A 21,008-nucleotide genomic window follows, 5' to 3' on the forward strand; every position below is an offset into this window, starting at 1 on the left:
ATTCACTGCAAATTAACACCCGAATTTTCTATTAATTTCCCGTAAATTAATTGTTACCCCTCATCTGCACACCAAATATTTTAAGTCCACCTGTCGTGACCCTAAGGGATATACAACAGGCTGAGGACTTGGGTTCGGAGTTCTGGGAGCGTATAGTCAGATTGGCAAAGTTTAAACACTAATTATATTCTACACCCAGGATATTCACACATCAATATATACAATAATACATACAATATAAACTCGCTGACACCATTTACTCTCAATCCCTTCTCAACTTCAGATCTATGAGAATGTCTTTAAGTCTTGTTCCTAATACACACAAGAATACTTATAATGCATATATTTACTGTTGAATACTTAACTACGGAGTATAGCTGATTCTTGTGCAGCTGACGTCTTCACTCTTCTCTTCTTGCCTTCTCCTCTTCTGCGTAGGTATCCCTGGAACTCGTTAATCTTCACGGCTACGTGAATTCTCCCAATTACAATTGAGCTGCTAATCTATAAGCTTATATTCCAACACCTACTTTGACAATCGGTGTGGAGAATCTTTGTGATTGTTCAGCAACAAGTCACACTCAGTTCAAGAGCCTGATACCGCTCTATCTTACTATCACTTTACTGTGTCTGCGACTGAATGCTAAGTCTACCAGTACTCCAACAGTTCTCCCTAATTAACTATTCACTCTTCTGGGCGATACTGCCTACCGTCGAAAAGCCTCCTTTGAGGTCTGCTAGTCCAAAAGCCTTCTTCGAGTGTCGTGAGTCAAAAAGCTCTGTTGTTTACAAGTTACCCAGTTATATAGTTTCTTCTATTCTTTCTCGAATAATCCTACTGATTCATATACCACCACCACAAGTCACTAGTTCACGTCACAACTGCACTGTTCTCCGATTGGTTGTTGCGCACGGAACCACCCTGTCACGTTGCATTACACACATTGTTCTAGAACACTTTGGAAACTGTTTCTACGACTCTTACACGTGACTCTGTATATTTCTAACCCAAAAGAAGTGCGCATTTGACTTACACAATGTTCCACAATATTGAGACACAAAGCTCTTGGCTTACGAGCTCCCAAAGCAACATCGAATATTCTAAATCCTTCTTTGAAATATTCTGTTATTTCTCTTATTATTATTACTGTCATTTATGAATTATGAGTTATGAATATACACAAACTCTCCTATCATTTCCCTTCATATATACATGCGTTCATATGCCTGCTACTTTTAAATCACAGGCTTTCCACCCTAGAGTTCGCGGATTCGAATCCCATTCGAACCCGTTCGCTCTCTCGTTAATACGCGGAAGACGCGTCGTGAGCCGCCGTTCACGACACAACATTTATATCATCTGATGGCCAGGCAGGCATCAATTTTTGGAAATGAGACAAAGTCTCTCATAGTGCATTGGCACTGCCAGTGGCTCCACATAGCCTATGCAGTGGCCTCCACGGTATGCACTAGCCATGCATCTTGGTGGGTGTGCTATTTACCAACTGATGAGCCCAGCATAGCACACTGAGGCAAAACACTGGCAACCAGGAATGAGTTAGCTGGAAAATTTATAATGTCCAATAACGGACCAACTACATTGGTACTATAAATTTATTCATTCGAGACAAATATTTCAGGTTCCCTATGGGAATCAACATTTATATCACATACCACTTAGTCAAGCAACTTGTCTCCTTTCTCTCAAGTCTTCCCAGCCCAAACTTTGCAACATTTTTGTAATGCTACTCTTTTGTCGGAAATCACCCTGAACAAATTGAGCTGCTTTTCTTTGGATTTTTTCCAATTCTTGAATCAAGTAATCCTGGTGATGGTCCCGTACACTGGAACCATAATCTAGTTGGGGTCTTAACAGAGACTTATATGCCCTCTCCTTTACATCTTTACTACAACCCCTAAATACCCTCATAACCATGTGCAGAGATGTGTATCCTTTATTTACAATCATATTTATGTGATTATTTATTAGATATTTATTACACAAAGACTGATTCCAACACTCGTATCATATGATGAATTGGAACAATTATTCATCCAATAAAGATTCAAATACATTTTACTATAACCCATTAAACCATATCATGAAACACGTGTTCTAAAATATGAAGTATCGCCAGCATAAGAATAAACCCTATTTCATTGAATTCAATAACAAAGATCCAAACTAACTTTTAACTGTCACAGAGAGTAACTATAACATTCTCAGAAATGTACACTTATCTGACATCTGATTCAACATTATGATGACATTAAATTCTATCACCACAAGGCAAATAAGTTCCTTAAAATTACTGAAATATCACTCGAAGCTAAACAACATTTCCACAGAAAATTTGTAAAAGTAATGTTAGTTGTCTGATGACTTAATATTCTCTAAAGATTTACCAATGATAAAAATACCACATGATGATCTATCACTGTCACTGATACTTAACATATGGTTAGAAAATCTATCATTCTAAGTCAAAATATTCAATGTCTGAAGATCACATTTCAACATGAAGTGCACACAGAATGATGCTTATCAAAAGAAATACTGTTCATGAGAAATAAGAGTGAATAACTTTCTACAAGACCACACCAAAAGAAAGTAAGAATACAAATACACAGAACAAATATCTAGTATAATGGAAATGTTGACTTAGTTTGTTGCTTGTTGTTTAAAGGGGCCTAACATCGAAGGTCATCGGCCCAACTTAGTTTAGTTTAGATTGATGGTTTCATTTTGGATGATGGGGTATCGCCCTCATCTGATGTATTCAGGGTGGATGCCTCCTCATCTCGCTGCTGCCAGCTGCGGTCCCGTAGTTTAGCAGCACATGATGATAAACAGGTTGCACACACTGATAGACTGCATCTTCATGGTGAGTCTTTTCACATGGCAACAATCACTCATAAAATGCACTGAAACTTGTACAGAATAACCAGTAATAATTCTCGATGTAGTTCCTCTTCACGTGCTTTATTAAAAATATTTGGCAGTATCTGATGTCTGTTGTTTTAACAGATAATGCTTCTGGTGAATCACTCATCTATGCAAGCATGGCTTCTCCCTAAACAACTATCTACATCTGAATATGCGTAGCTCCAGTCGGGTATCGAAGTTGTAGTTCCTGTGTCCGTGGAGAAAGTCAGGGTGAGAGTGAAAGGCTGCACTGTACATGATCTTCTAGGGCACTGCTCGGCCGAAAGCAGAAGTATGCATTCAATTGAAATACTGTACTAAATTGTCAAGTCGTAATTCTAAAGTAATTTCCACAAATGCATTAGTAAATTTCTACAACATTTATTTCAAAATCTTCTTGTAAATGTTCCCATTAGAAATAACTTCATCATAATTACCATAACTCACATTATTGTTGGTAATTACACACGTAGTTAATTACAGGTGGCGCTAGTATTCGTCTTCTGATATTTGATTAATTTCCATCAACATAATTCTTCTACTTTAGAAATTGAGACTCAGCTGTCCTGAAGGTCATATATTATCAATTTATCTGGTCAAGGCTGAATTATCTGACCCCAAGCAGGTTACAAAAATAGCCACAAAAAGAAAAAACTTACTCGTTTCAAGGGAGTATAACACATATCTGGCAATCATAGGGTGGGTGAGGTATATTGCACTCACAAAAACCAAAGAATTTCATTTCATTCTCAATGTATATAAAAGTTACAATACACTTGATAGCTAATTTATAATTATCATCAAATATATGTTGAAATGAATGCCAATTATGACTTAACAAGTTTTATAACTTTAAAAAAAATAATCAAGATTTCCGTTCCTGTACAACAGCCCTCACTTCATCATTCCACTAAAATGTTTGCTTTTTCCCATCTTTATACTTGCATTCCATTGCTGTTTCTACTCCAGCATCTTCTGAACGTACTTTTGTCTACTGTTTGAAACTTTTCACTAATCGTATCCATGTACTTCTGTCTAATTTCCTCATCCTGGAGACTTTCTACCCTTAGTTGTCTGCAGACAGATTTCACTTTCTCTATCTTAGGCCTAGAGATAGTTCTTTACAGATCAGACAGTGATCTCAATCATCAAATAATCCCCAGAATATCAGCATATTTCCAACAGATTTCCTGAATTCAGTCGGTTTTGTTATAGTCTATTATGGATCTGGTGCTCCTACTCTCCCACATGTAGTGTTGAATAGCCTTATGCTTGAAGAATGTATTTTTAACCGCTAAACCCATACTAGCACAGAAGTCCAGTAAATGCTTCCCATTCATATTAGCTTTTATATCTTCCCCGTATTTACCTATCACCTTTTTAAATCCTCAGTTCTATTTCCAGCTCTTGCATTAAAATCGCCCATTAGAACTATCCTATCCTTGCTCTTGACCCTGACTACAACGTCGCTCAGTGCTTCATAATACTTGTTAACTTCATCCTCATCTGCACTCTCACATGGTGAATAGACTGAGACAATTCTCATCCTAATTCCTTCAACAGCTAAATCTACTCACATCATTTGCTCATTTACGTGCCTAACAGAAACTGTGTTGCGTGCAATAGGATTCCTGATTAACAGTCCTACACCACACTCAGCCCTTTCCTTTTTAACATCTGTTAAGAACATTTTATAATCTCTTCCTCATTATCTTACCTTACCCAAATATCATTAAGTCCTAACACGTTCAGATGCATCCTCTTTGCTGACTCACAAGTCAGCCAGTTTTACTTTCTTTCTTCCATAGGCCCCACTGATATTAATAGCTCCTTATCAAATTGTGCTTCTTTTTCCAAGTTGTTTCCAAGGAGACCTTCACCTGTCAAATGGAAGTAGGACTCCATTACTCTCATAGGTCCAAGGCTCGTTTGGAATGGTCTGAGCATGCTCAATGAAAATTCTGTGAAGCAGGATGCTACCCTGCGTACACACAGTCCCAGTGAGAATCTCTCCTCTAACTGATTAGGGGCCACTGGAGAAACTGTATAGTCCTAGCCGCCTGAGCACAAAGAGGGCCATGACTCCGAATATATCTGAGATGGCCACTCCTATTCCATAGCAACTAGTATGCTGACTCTCAGGACCAATTACTAGGCCCATGGTTCATTAACTAGGACATGACTTTAGTAATCCACACCACAAACCATTATGAGATATGAGATACATAAGGTATAAATTGATAAATATTTGATATTATATAGGACCTGAATTAGGTGGTTGCTCTAACATGAGATTATATTGCAAAAATTCTAAACATATGTAGAGTGTTCGTAATTGCAGTTAGGGCTATTTTGTTAGCTTCTTTTTTAATTTCGGTAGAATTTGAGAAAGAATGTTTTGAGAGTGTCAGATTTGAAGAAGAAATGGAGAATTATTTTTCTATCAGTAATGAATAGCTCTATCACATCAATGTTCTGTAAAGGGTACGTACAATATGATATGTTTTGATTATAAATACACTGTTTTTCTTGATTTACTTCCACAGTTCGTGTAACATAGCTCTTAAATAAATTAATGGGTGTCAGTGGTTTATCCATTTTCTGTATCATTGTAAAACACAATTGTGTCAATTTTCTGTTGTTTCATTTTCTGCTAATCCATGAACCTAAAAGATCTGAAAATCTCTTTCTCTAAATGTATTGGTTATGGTGACTCAAATGTTATAATGATGAACATTTCTCAGCAAGTCTCCATGAGGACATGAACCTAGTACTTGATCTGAGCTCCAGACAATAAGAAATCTTAAGGAGAAACGTTTCTGTTTACTACTACAATATTTAATGCCTTCTTCTTCTTCTTCTTCTTCTTCTTCTTCTTCTTCTTCTTCTTCTTCATTTTGAATCACCCACCTTTGGGGTACGTCAGATCAATCACTTCTTGGATGCTTGTGCTCTTTTATTCTCCCAATAGTTCTTCATTCTTACTGATGCCTCCTCCTTTCCTCCTCTGATATCTGAATCGGTTTTCTGGTGTTGTTCTTAACTTGGAACCTCTTAGTTTTGTCTTTGGGTCACTGTTTTGGCTGTGCCATTCTTTAACATGAGTTTGGTAATCTTAAGATCTCTCAGATCCTTTTCAACTTCCTTAAACCAATTGGGTTTAGCCTTATTTTGTAAAGAAGTCAAAGATCTGTTTAGTTAATATGTCAGGATCCATTCGGAATATGTGTGTCCATGGAAATCAATCCTCCTTTTCCTCATGGTATCTGAGAGTCTCTCCGACTTTATGTAGAGGGATTTGTTTCTATAAAAAGTTTATTTGTTATATTGGAATTTGGGACCCATGATCTTCCTCAAACTTTTCCTCTCCTTGATTTCCAATTTCTACATTTGCCCTTTCCTCCCCATGACTAGTGTCTCTTCTGCATAGAGTGCTTCCAGCTTAATTGCTGTGTTATAATGCCTTATTTTGGTGTTCCAAGAGAAGGCTTTCTTATTGTATGTGTTTTTGGTTTTCTGGAGAGCTAGTTCCATTTTGTTCCTTGTCGCTTCCAATACTTTTCCTTCAAGGTTGTTCCATTCAATCCATTCCCCTAGGTACTTGAAACTCTTCACCACCTCTATTTTTTGAGCCCCTACTTTAATTCTCTTAGGAGTGTCAATTATTCATCACTTCATCTTTTCAAAAGAAATCTTATGTCATGTCTTCCCCGCCTGCTCTTGTAATTTGGCAATTTGTTCTTTTGCTTCCTCCCACGTTTCTGCAAGCAGCGCCAAGTTGTCAGCAAATGCCAAACACTTAATCGTGATTCCTTTGTTTTTTGTTCCAAGTCTCATTCCCCCGCTCATTCTTGCATTCCATTCCCTCACAACTTTTTCAAGTGCACAGTTGAACAAAAGAGGGGAGAGACCATCCCCTTTCCGGACCCCTGTTCTGACCTCAAAAGGTTCTGATAGTTCGCCCATGAATCTGACTTTAGAGGACGTATTCATGAGCGTCTCCTTGATGATGTATAAAGTTTTCCCGTCCAAGCCAAACTCCTCAAAATATTTAACGACTCTCTGTCTATGGAATCGTAAGCTTTTTGGAAGTCTACAAAAGTCACTATATATGGTTTTGCCTTCTGCTTCTGGTATGCTAAAATGTTTCTGAAGTTTAAGATCTGTTCAGGGCAAGATCTTCCTTTCCTAAACCCTGCTTGATACTCCCCAAGTTGGCGATCCAACTGAGGTTCAGCTCTTTGCAGTAATGCTCTGGACAATATCTTGTATGTCACATCCACCAGTGAAATCCTTCTGTAGTTGTTGGGATCCAATTTCGAACCTTTTTTGTGAAGAAGGTGTATCAGGGCCATTTTCCATTCTTCTGGAATAACCTCATTCCTCCATATCTCTTTAAAAATTTTTTGGAGTGAGACAAAATAGCATTTTTGCTTGCATACTTCAATAATTCAGCTGTTATCTGATTTTCCCCCGATGCCTTGTTATTTTCCATATGAGTTAGTATTGTCTGGATCTCGCTTATAGATGGGGTTTTAGAGTCAGCGTTGGGGGATTACTTTGGTCCGCCATCGAACGCCATCTTTTGGCATGGTTCTTCACAATTCAGAAGTTCCTTGAAATATTCTGCTAGTATCTTACAGTTACCTCTATTACTATATGCCATGTTCCCTTTTTTGTCCTGAAATTGGAGAGTTGGGAGGTCATATCTGTTTAGCTTCTCCCTGAAGATCCGATAATAGTTTCTCATGTTGTTCTTAGCAAAATCATTATTTATCTTCCTGAGTAGTTGGTCTCCATGTTCCTTCTTAACTTTCTTGATCCCCTTGGACACCATCTTCCTAGTTTCCACAAAGTTTTGCCAGGCACTCTCGTCCTTTTTGGTTTGCCAGATGTGCCACGCCTTCTTCCTCAGATCAAGTAGTCTATCATATGCTTCGTTCCACCATTTGTGCTTCTTAATCCTGGTAACAGGCACAAGCTGCTCTGCCTTGGTTATAAGACTATTATAGAGTGAACTTTACTAATTGGATACCATACTTTAACAATCAGTTTACTATTATTCCAGATTATGGAAGTATACAAGACAGGACATAAGGGGCCCCTTATTACTATTCCTCTAGGAGATTGGACAACTAGTTTGCCAGTGTTTACTAAATTTGAACTTCTCACCTCATCTTTCAAATACAAGAGAAGAAGAAATCTCTATGGCTATAAACTGAAAGCTGTTACTGTTCTGGTGAGTAATACAGAAATTAATAGCCTAATTCACCTATTAAAATTCCATCTACCATATTTTCTTGCATAATTAAAGCACTTTTTTGACATAAAATTCAGGAAAACATTTTGGGTGCATAAATTATTTACAGAATACAGGTATACAAAAATATTGTATTTAGATTTGAAAGGTACGAGGCATGTTTTTGAGTAAGTACTGTTTTAATAGAGAAAAAGTAATGCATTTAAAAAAATTACACGTAAGCATATACCTTGAACTACTTATCAAGAATATTAAAACACTTATCATATCATGAAACCAGCTTCTGAATTCCACCCTCATAGAATTCTGCTGCCTGATGTGCCAGCCAACTGCAGCACAGTCATTTTTAGGTCATCATTATCATCGTGGCACTGACCTCCTAAATGCTTTTTCACTAGCACTAGGTCAGGACTATATGGAGGATGATCATATTGTTCCCAACCAAATGAAGCGATGAGGTCTCGGGTTCGATTAGCAGTGTGAGGTCACTCATTGTCATGGAACAAAAGAATCCTTTTTGTGAGCATGCCACGCAGTTTGTTTTGTATTGCACAATGGAGTATACGAAATGTCTAACAACAAATATCGGCATTTATTGTGTCACCCCGGTGCAAAAATCTACAAGCAACACACCCTGCCTATCACAAAATACAGTGCACATGAATTTGCTAGGTGAAATTGTTTGGCTGTACTTCACTTTCTTGGGTGATGTTGAGTGTCTCCATTCCATGAATTGAAGCGATGTGCCAAAAAGGGATCTAACCAACATTTTTACCAAAAGTGAGGTTTCATTGGAATAAGGATCTACATGGATGTTCCTGCATAGTGGCATAGTCATGTGGAAGAATTCTGAACTTGTTGCTGTGCTACGGGGTGGAAAACTTCTGTCTTATGCAGAAAAGGGATCTAACTCCAGTCTAAAATGGCGTTTTCTGCATTTAACTCGTAATAGAGATTTTGGTGGTTAGACCCCTATTTAGTGCATTGCTTCATTTGCTGTTTTGATTTCATAATAACATAAGCAATCCATGTTTCGCCACAGGGGACAGTTCAGTTTAGGAACGCATCATCTTCATTACAGTACCGCTCAAGGAAAATGTGTTTGATTTTTTGAACCTCTGTTAGCAAACTCGGTACCCAACATGAGCACAACTTCTGATAATCTAAGAGTCCTGCCATAATTTCATAATGAGCACTCCTTGAAATTTCAAGCAACTCATAACTTAATGACAAAATCGTAAAGCATCAGTTTTTTCGCACTTTTATGTCTACTTTCTGCATTAAGTCTTCAGTAATGTCAGATGGTTGTCCACTATGCTTCTTGTCAGCTTTCTTTAATTGCTGTAACCCATTTTCTAACCATAGAACCGTTAACTGTCAGAGGCATTTTCAATACCCAAAAACAAATGTAAATGCGGATGAATACTTCCATAATGTTGTTTGTGGCTAGCCTACAGATGTTCATACTGAGCGTGCATGTGCCAAATGACTACCAAAGCACTGCAGCCACCATATTTAAAAACAGTACTTTAAAAAACATGCTTCGTACATCAAATATACTGTACAAAAAATTGGTTCAACTCATTTGCAATTATCGTTGTTTGGGAAGATTATGGTGTAAGGTTTCTTCTGAAGAGTTGAACAGTGTAGGCAATAAATCAGGCAGGCAGAACACGTGTTTGAACTACAGCCACTGGAAAATATTCTTCCCGTTACAAGGTGATAATACGACCTGAAGCAAAGTAAATATGAATTAACTAAAGTACCAATCACATAAATAATATTGATATACTGGCAAAAAAAGGAAAAAAAATACAATGCCTGGCAAAAAAGTTGAAGCACCCAGAAGAAATTGTCCGGTGTCAATGTAACTTCGTACATGTACACACCATTGGACGGTAGGCAAGTGGTGTTGTTACCAGGCCTAGTAGAGTATATAGCGGGGGGATGAACAGCGTCAGATGTTGAGTGATATAATGCCAATATAAATGGTCCATTATTGGACATGAACACTGTAATGGATGCATCTGACAGATTTCGAAAGTGGACTCATTTTGGGTCTCCATTTGGCCAGCTTCTTGAGTCATGTAATATCCAGATTTGCGGGGCATTCGGATGTGACACTAGCTCCATGTTGGACTGCTTGGGAATGTGAGGGTAGACATACTCGTCGTCAACGTTGTGCCATTTCACTGTTCCCAACAAGATCCAATCGGAACAAAAATGGAGTTTAAGTCATCAGAACGTCGATATTAAAGCATCAGAATACTACTATGAGCCGAAGGAGTAATGTTTTCGTCAAGCGCTCAGCGAGAAAAAAAGCATAAAAGGCGGTGGTAAAGAAAAATGTATGAAGATTGTTAAGAGTTATTATTAAAATTTAACATTCGATTCACATAGAAGGAGAATGTCACGGTCATACGTAAGAGGAAGAAAAACATCATTGCACCAGAATACTAGCCATAAGATAGAGTGAAACTTTTGTTCACAACTGTTTTACGAAGTATTAGGGCTACAGAATATTTCACGCCACGAAATTAAATCGTATTTTAAAATATAAAGACTTCCACATTGCTACGTCACGATATACACCCAGGACAACGTATTAGCCGATATCATCAATTCTGAGAGGCTACAGAGGTGTAATATCGACAAGGAGAGAGAGAAGAAGAATAAATATATACATATATTTTCATAATTTGATTGGAATATTCACTTTTACATATTCCAAATTTTAGAATACTTCCAAGATCAACTTTTCTAAGAACAATATTCATTTTTCATATTCAGATGGTAGAAAAGCATATCCATAAGATGACGACATTAACCAAACTGACGTCTTGTTTTGTTCCGATTGCTCGAGAGACCAGCAGCATGCATTAAGAAAATGAAGGCGAGGCTACCTAGATGATGGTGGCACAGGATGACGTTTCCAGCCCATAAGGACCGATAACCAGCCGAGACAGTCCCAGATGTTCCCAAACAGATGAGGGAAATGCCAGGCGCTGTGCCCGTATGTCCATCCACCTGGACATGAGATGACTACGGGGGAATCAGAGCAAAGATAAGTTTCTTTAAGTCAATACTACAAGTAAATTTTTTTTTTCGAAGTGCTATTCTAATAAATGTCAGTGAAATAATTATATGCGAGAAGACGAATACCATAGTTAGGTTAAAGGTTGATAGGTATTCATCGGACCTAAATGTCAAATCCATGTGTAGGATATGGTCAACCAGTGATAATAAAGCATCCGTTCATAATGCTGTCAATGTAATATGAGAGGAGGTTAACTTTTTATCTCTTGGTGAATTTCATACGACGTTGTGATAAATATTAGACTTATGTGAGAACTTATGACATCAAATAATAGTGAAAATGAGATCGTATGTAGGATATGTTTACTAAATAGAAGGATATGGTAATATTTTACGGAATTATTAAAAGATTGAGACTATGACAGAGTAGTCAGGTACACGGTCAATGATGACAGTTAGAAATACGTCGAGTTGGAATGAGTTAATGCAGTTACTGTGAAGTGAAGTGCTATATTGATATGAAATGTGAAGTGATGGTTTTAAATGTGAATAATGATATGAGGTTATGATGATTAATGTTGGTGATGATTATTGTTCTTCGTGAGTAAGGTCATAGTTTGTTTTAAGGAAGATAGTATTTCAAGTTATGTATTTTTGAGGTAGTTAATGAATATAATTTGTCTTCAGTCGACCGTTGATCCTTGAATAAGCCATAGGTACAGCAGGATACGATCTCAATGACGTCCATATGTTGATATTTTTTATCGTAGATCACCAAATGATTCTTGATGAGGAAGATGATTTTAAATTAACCTACATCCATGTATTTCTTCTAATCGTAAGAATTTTCTCACATTTTAGGGAAGCTTTGAAGTTTATTCCAATGCATTACCCGATATCACTGGTGACTTAGCTTTACAACTAAGAGTTATTGGTAGTAAGTGAAGTCTTCTCACAAGGTAGACCATCCAATTACGGTATGATTTGACTGAGTGAAAGTCACATAAACTTGATAGCACAATGTTATGACATAGATATGCACTTGAATTAATTAATGATCTCAAATAAGAGAACAATTTGCATAATTTCTAGATATGATGTTTGATCATGATATTTTAAAGAATATATTGACTTAAAGGGGGTTGTCTTTGTCTCTGCAAGAAGAAATGTCAAGAAATCTGAGAACATGTTTGGAAAGTGTGATATATATTAAATGTTTGAAATATTTCTGAAGATATTTTCTCATGTCAATCTGGTTGTGTATTTGGACACAAATAGTTTGAGTCAAGCAAAGTTAACTTATTGCAGTGAATTAACAAATATTAGATGAAAGCAAGTAGAATTTTCAGAATAATTTTTCAAGAATTTACATAATGAAAGATGTGATTCCAATTTTAATTTATTCATTACCAAGTATGGAAACTGCGTCCAACATTTAAAGACTCTCAATCTATGACAGTGTATATATTGTGATTCAATGTAATTTTCATTCATTTAATTAGATGCATCTAATGTCTTTGTCTAACTTAAATTATTTTCTTTTCAATCAGATATTTTCAATCTAGTATTTTTCAATTAATATCTTTTAATGTAATGTTTTCATTTTTAATTATCCTAATTTGATATTTTATTTCAATTCAATGTCTCCAACTTAACATTTCAAGATGAATTACAAGATATATATCAATGCTTATTACTTACCATTTCAAAGAGGAAATCTTGACAACCTTTTGCGTCTGACCTTTCTTGATTTATAATAAATGACGCATAGTAAAAGTTAACCATCCTTTAATGACTTCTAGAATAGTTGCTTAGATGTAAGTGCTAACAATTTGGTAATTTCATAAGCCGGAGGTGGAAACTAACTAGGAATACGGGTAGGAGACGTTCTCTGCATAAGTTAGGTATTTCCACTAGCATAAATCGGTGATCTTTTCTCTAATGTGGAACCCATAGCCCGTAAACTGTGAACAGCGAGAAATGTGATCATATTTTAGCTAGCCTGGATCTTGTGCGTCTCGACCTGGACGCGGTAATGGCGCAACGTTCTGGTTGACAACGTCTGACCACCACAAGGGAGGATTGTGGTATTGTGCACCAAGCACATCGCAAACATTTTATATCTGCACCTGCCATTCGAGAACAACATTCTATGTCATCCCACACCATTGGTCAAAGACTAGCAACAGCTGGACTAGGAAATTACCATCCCATGTGTAGGCTGCCGTTAACACCACAACACAAACGGCTTCACTTGGAGTTGTGCCGTGACAAAGAAGTATGGACTGCTGATGAATGGTGTTGCATTGTGTTCAGTAGTGAATCGTGGTACTGTCCTACCCTGGATGACTATTGTCTGTGAATATGGCAGCAGCTTGTGGAGAGGTCCCATTCTTCCAATGTTTTGGAGAGGCACACTCCTGATGTCATGGTGTGCAGAGCCATCAGGTATGACTTCAGGTCACAGCTGGTAGTGACTGAGGAAACTCTGAATGCACAAAGGTATGTCACAGACATCCTGCATCCTCATGTGTTACTTCTCGTGCGACAGTATCATGGTCATTAGTTTCATATTTTCGTATTGATGGTTTACGACTCACAATTACAGAGATTTCTGATGTTCCCACATAATCATTTCTATATGTATGTTGTAAAATTTATTTATTTACGTCTAAATGTCAATACTAGTTTCGATCCATGGATCATCCTCAGTTGCTTATACTAACAATTAAAATAATTCGCATTCACAATCATTAGAAATCACTTTCTCTGAGTTTGTCATATATCACAGTCTTAAAATCTAATAACCACCCATGTTTCATAGCATATTGCTAATATTTGAATTAAAACAATCTTATCAAACTTGTACAAATTCACTATCTTAAGACTAAGGCTATATCCATTATGCAACTAACCACCTATTTGAAGATGTTCCCTCCTAGCCTCACTATGAAGAGTACAACATTAGTACAATACACAAACCTTTTCTTGATCTCTGAGCTCCATAGTGCTGAATGGGAACTTGGGATCAAGAAAATGTTCACGTACTATAAGTTTGTTACACTAACGATTAAAAGAGTACATTCGCAATCATTAGAGACCATTTTCTTTATTTAAATAAAAACCTTTATTTGAATAAAATTAACAATTAACACCGTAAACACGCGCTTCAGCTCCTGCAAGACAGGCCATCTCTCCCCACTACACGCTCACACTACTACCCCTCTTACCCACCCCTCCTATACGCTAAGCCATAGCTTGCCACAAACAAGGAACGGTAATCAGTGCACTAGGAATGAGGCCACAGAGAATTTGCCCATGAGGACACGAGGAAGTAAGTTATGTAACTAATACCTTTTCGAAATTTACACATATTACAAAAAACACTTTCTAATATCTCTTTTTGTCTTTTCAGATATCTCAAAACACATTTACAATCAATCAATCATCAATCAAGGAAGTGCTTCACAAAACTAAGGCTATATTCATTATTCAACTGACCACCTATTTGAAGATGTTTCCTCCTAGCCTCACTATCAAGAGTACAACAACTAGCTGATAAACCAATCTTCAACACTAAGTTCGCAGAGCCAAAATAAAAGATATATATATTGTACAAGGAACCATTAATGGCCTGGAACATTATTTTGTAATGTCAATAAACAGCAGCGACACAGCCCAACATGCAATGAACTGCAATGGCACAGCTCAGGCAGGCAAACGGCGACCTATCTACGTCAGAGCTTCCACGTTGGAGGCTGACATAATGATCACATGAACAACGCGTGATTGCTCTAGAACATACGAGAAGTGTTTCTACTAACTTTTTATCCCATAGAGATATCAAATAATGACCTGCACCATCTTGTAGCCCATGATTTAAACGTCACCATATGTAAATTTCATTAAAATCGGCCCACGGAGTTAAAAGTTATTCCACAGTAAAGAAATGCAATTTTATCAGAAAGGGAGGAAAGTTAACAAGGCTGCATGATATAAAAGAGCAGGTATTTGTCCTGGTCAGACAGTTCTCAACTCACAGCAATCGTGTAAGCACACTGTTGAATACAAATATACACGTCGAAAGTTGAACTTAGTTATCACATAGCGGTACTCTCCTTCAATAATCTTCGGACTTGTAGTCCAGTGACCAGTGTTGGACTTAGAAATTTTCAATTATTACTATGATGACTTGGTAATCTCACCATTTTTAATGTGTTTTTTTGATAGTAATTTACTTTACATTTTGGACTTCAACTCGAATGAACTTGAGTGTACAGACCGGGAAAGGGTAGTGCTGACGCTGATTCAGAATTATTTGATAAGATAATCAGCTATGTTGGAAATGGTATGGAAAGGAATGTGATAGTAGCAGGTGATCTCAATTTACCAAATGTCAATTGGGAAGGTAATGAAAATGACAGGAAGCATGACCAACAAATGGCAAATAAGTTAATATGAGAACGGCACCTGATTCAAAAAGTGATGGAACCAACTAGAGGGAAGAATACTTTGGACATGGTGCTGATAAAACCAGATGAGCTCTATAGAGAAACTGAAGTAATAGATGGTATTAGTGATCACGAAGTTGTTTTTGTCGTAGTTAAAAATAAATGTGAAACAAAGGAAGGTATTAAAATTAGGACTATTAGGCAGTACCATATGGCTGATAAAACAGGCATGAGAGAGTTTAAAAAAAGTAACTATGACTGCTGGAAAATGGTAAATAAAAATGTAAACAGACTCTGGGATGGGTTTAAAGCAATTGTTGAGGAATATGAAAATAGGTTTGTTCCTTTAAATGTGGTAAGGAATGGTACTATATTATAACAGAGAAGTAAAGAGACTAAGAAAGAGGTGCAGACTGGAAAGAAATAGAGTTAGAAATGGTTATGGAAGTAAGGAAAAATTGAAGGAACTTACTAGGAAATTGAATCTAGCAAAGAAGTCAGCTAAGGATAACATGATGGCAAGCATAATTGGTGGTCATACAAATTTTAATGAAAAATGGAAGAGTATATATAGGTACTTTTAAGGCAGAAACAGGTTCAAAGAAGGACATTCCAGGAATCATTAATGAACAAGGGGAGTGTGTATGCGAGGATCTTCAAAAGGCAGAAGTATTTAGTTAGCAGTATGTAAAGATTGTTGGTTACAAGGATAATATCCAGATAGGGGATGTGAGTAATACTAAAGAAGTATTAAAATTTACCTATGATAACAGTGACATTTACAGTAAGATACAAAAGTTGAAAACTAGAAAAGCAGCTGGAATTGATAAGGTTTCGTGGGATATACTAAAGGCAATGGGTTGGGATATAGTGCCATATCTGAAATACTTATTTGAATTGTTTGGTTGAAGGAGCTATACCAAATGAATGGAGAGTTGCTATAGTAGCCCCTGTGTATAAAGGAAAGGGTAACAGACGAAAAGCTGAAAATTACAGGCCAGTCAGTTTGACATGCATTGTATGTAAGCTTTGGGAAAGCATTCTTTCTGATTATATTAGACATGTTTGCAAAATTAATAACGGGTTTGACAGAAGGCAGTTTGTATTTAGGAAAGGTTATCCGACTGAAGCTCAGCTTGTAGGATTTCAGCAAAATATAGCAGATATCCTGGATTCAGGAGGCCAAATGGACTGTATTGCGATTGACCTATTTAAGGCATGTGATAGGGTAGATCATGGAAGACTACTGGCAAAAATGAGTGCAATTGGACTAGAAAAAAGAGTGACTGAATGGGTGGCTATATTTCTAGAAAATAGAACTCAGAGAATTAGAGTAGGTGAAGCTTTATCTGACCCTGTAATAATTAAGAGGGGAATTCCTCAAGGCAGTATTATTGGACCTTTTGTTTTCTTATATATATATATCAATGATATGTGTAAAGAAGTGGAATCAGAGATAAGGCTTTTTGCGGATGATGTTATTCTCTATAGAGTGATAAATAAGTTACAAGATTGTGAGCAACTGCAACGTGACCTCGAAAATGTTGTGAGATGGACAGCAGGCAATGGTATGTTGATAAACGGGGTTAAAAGTCAGGTTGTGAGTTTCACAAATAGGAAAAGTCCTCTCAGTTTTAATTACTGCGTTGATGGGGTGAAAGTTCCTTTTGGGGATCATTTTAAGTATCTAGGTGTTAATATAAGGAAAGACCTTCATTGGGGTAATCACATAAATATGAATGCAAATAAAGGGTACAGATCTCTGCACATGGTTATGAGGGTGTTTAGGGGTTGTAGTAAGGATGTAAAGGAGAGGGCATATAAGTCTCTGGTAAGACCCCAACTAGAGTATGGTTCCAGTGTATGGGACCTTCACCAGGATTACCTGATTCAAGAACTGGAAAAAATCCAAAGAAAAGCAGCTCGATTTGTTCTGGGTGATTTCCGACAAAAGAGTAGCGTTACAAAAATGTTGCAAAGTTTAGGCTGCAAAGATTTGGGAGAAAGGAGACAAGCTGCTCGATTAAATGATATGTTCTGAGCTGTCAGAGGAGAGATGTCGTGGGAGGATATCAGTAGACGAATAAGTACGAGTGGTGTCTTTAAAAGTGGGAAAGATCAAAATATGAAGATAAAGTTGGAATTCAAGAGGACAAATTTGGGCAAATATTCGTTTATAGAAAGGGGAGTTAGGGATTGGGATAACTTACCGAGGGAAATGTTCAATAATTTTCCAATTTCTTTGCGATCATTTAAGAAAAGGCTAGGAAAACAACAGATAGGGAATCTGCCACCTGGGCGACTGCCCTAAATGCAGATCAGTAGTGATTGATTGATTAATTGACTATTTAAAACTTATAAAATTTCTTCAAGACGGAATAACTTAAAACATTTACAACTGATAAACGTGTGTGAGTTGAGGACACTTTCTTGTGGAAAAATATTTCATTTACTAAAGCAGACTATCTCATAATAGTGCTTTAAAATACATGTCTAATGACAATTTTGAACTATCAACATGTGTAATATTTCGTCGCAAATGCGTGATGTTATACCGCAATCAGAACTTGTAAACATTCGCAAGATATAACATTTCATCATTTTGAATAGACTGTGATCTCAGTTTGACAGTACTTGTAAACATTTGCGAGATATAACATTTCATCATTTTGAATTGACTGTGATCTATGCGTGAAAATACTTGTAAATATTATCAAACTGTGCTTTTATAAACAACGATTTTCAGAACAATAATCATTTACAATTTACTGCCAGACTTTGTACGTGTGCACCTAACACAATACTGTGTTCGTCGTCTGATTCATAATGCTGAACTAGGTTAGATAGGATACTCAATAATCATTACTAGTCAAATTTAAGTAAACAAATTTCATTATTCATCCATATTGAACCAAGATTACAATTTATTAAAAATTCGTATCCACCTTATTCAATACATTAAAATGTTGTTAAGATGAAATTACAACATGTATATTTATTTTATCAGAACTAGTTTTGACGCTTTATATTGCGTCATCATCAGCTGATATGCATTGGAAATATTGGCAAACATATGTAAGTTTATCTACGTCACACAAATTATAAAAATTATAATGAAGATTTAAAACCATGTTATAATAATACTCTTTCCAAGTCCATATTGTCCAAGACTTGCAAGTATTAAACTTTGAATTGATAAAATCAGATGTAATTTGGTTTAAATAATCATAAGTTAAACAAAATACACTGAAAACACAATCTACATAAAAACATAAGCTCTGTTTGACACATTTAAAAAATGTTTTTGTAGAACTGTATTAAAACTATTCAATAAAGTCTTCAGGCTGTTGTAATGTAGTGATCATAAAGAATCGGAATAAGGTTAAACAACAAACACTGAAGGCACAATCTTCTTAAAAACATTGTCTCTGTTTGACACTTTTTAAAAATGTTTGTAAAACCATATTGAAACTATTCCATAAAATCTTCAAATTGTTGTAATGTAGTGATCTTTAAGAAGCGGATTGAGAAGCCGGTGCTTAAGGAAGTTAACAATTATCTCATTCCCAGTTCAATGCAGACCTGAAATAATATGAAACTAGTAAACCATCGCATTTAACTGGTAAAGTGAAATTTTTTACGTCTTATAACATAAACATTTATGTGACTCACCTCATGAGATCATTGTCCTTGCAAAGCACCGAGTAGCTAAGCAAACCTTGTAGTGTTAGCAATCCAGTGTCCAAGGTTGGTTTGAGTCAAAGAGGGGAACTAGAGGAACTAGGGGAAGGAGGGAGGAGCAGCTGAGGGGCGGCAACCTGTTGGAGCTCCAGAGGGCGTGATCGTGGAAGGCTGTATGTAAAGCTATTGCCCATAATACGAAATACTGTCCTATTGTCCGGTATATATACATTTTTAAAAAATAAGAAAATCAAAGAGAATATTTGGTTTTTTGGAAATTTAATTTAAATTACAATTTGGATTAAAATACTGATCTAAATGTATATAACAGCTCTCCGTAACATCCAGCAAATTACCTTTCCCTAAGCTCTCCAAAATTTCAATGTCTTGTTCTATAGATATAAATTTATGTTTTGGTCATGTACATGCTGGCCTACCGCTGAAAATCTGTTATATTTTATTTCATTGACATGTTCTGTGTATCTAATTTTGAAACTACGCCCTGTTTGGCCTAGATATGTGCAGTTACAGTCATTGCATTTAAATCTATACACTCCCGATTTGGTATATGCGTTCGATCTGTTAACCGAAGTTGCATTCTGCAAAACTACAGTATTATTATCAGTACGAAATGAAATTTTCATGTTATGCTTTTTGAAAATATTAGTAAATTTATAAATATCCTTGTTATAAGTAAAAGTTGCAAATGCCTCATGATTGGGTTTGTCCTTGACCAAAGTAGTATGCAAACGGAATCTAAACTTGTTAATAATACGTTCAATAAAGCAATCACTAAAACTATTAGCCTTAGCTATTGAACGTATTATATTAAGTTCTTTTTTCAAATTAGCTTTTGTCATAGGGATCTTAAAGGCCCATTCTACTAAACTATTAAAGCAGAACCCGATCTGTTGATTTTTAGGTCGAGGAAATTAAATGATTTTTTACTTTCTGACTCCAACGTAAACTTAATCTGTGGGTCAATATTATTAAGTAAATCAAGAGTAGCCCTTGCATCTCCTACACTTTCGTCCAAAATTACTAAAGTATCATCTACAAATCTAGCCCAAACAAAATATTATCAAAAACTTTGTCATTCTCCATCATGTATGTTTCCAAAGAATCCAAATAAATTTCAGCCAAGATTCCCAAGGCCGGAGATCCCATTGCCAAACCATCTTGTTTATAAATGACTTTTTTGAATCAGCAGTTATACGAGACTCACCTCAAGACCGCTACCTTGCTTACTAAAGCGCAATGGAACATTTTTCAAGATTTAGTTCAGAATAAATTAGATTACCTTCTTCCTGTTAAACAGAAAATATTGGATAAAAAATTAGAAATACTAAAGAAAGAATCGCTTTCAAAAAAACCAGTTGTAGAAGCTAAACAGTATCATAATAAAGATTTACTCAGGAGTTTTCATACACTGGTTATTAACCTTTCCAAAACCAGTTTGAATGAAAGAGAAATCCAAATTCTTTCTAAAGGGCCGAAACATAATTGGCCTAATTTCAACCTAGCTAAAAAGATCACAAAACTTGTGGTGGAAGCGGAGGTTGCGATTGGTAAACTACCACATGAGGTACAGGAAGAAGTTAGAATAGATTTAAAAAGAAAGTTGCATAATAGTCTATCTACTGGTGATAAAAAT

The 21,008-nt window shown here is 36.3% G+C and overlaps 1 protein-coding gene across 1 annotated transcript in view; it reads left to right on the forward strand.

The window, feature by feature from the left end:
* The first annotated feature begins 7,997 nt into the window (after positions 1-7,997).
* LOC136872244 (glutamate receptor ionotropic, kainate glr-3-like) overlaps positions 7,998-21,008 on the forward strand; it is a 121,029-nt gene continuing 108,018 nt past the window's right edge. The window contains exon 1 of the mRNA XM_068227383.1: positions 7,998-8,165. Within this exon, the coding sequence (XP_068083484.1) occupies positions 7,998-8,165 (168 nt within the window). The remainder of the gene's footprint in view (positions 8,166-21,008) is intronic.

This window comes from Anabrus simplex, chromosome 4, assembly GCF_040414725.1.
Source record: "Anabrus simplex isolate iqAnaSimp1 chromosome 4, ASM4041472v1, whole genome shotgun sequence".
Classification (NCBI taxonomy): Eukaryota; Metazoa; Arthropoda; class Insecta; order Orthoptera; family Tettigoniidae; genus Anabrus; species Anabrus simplex.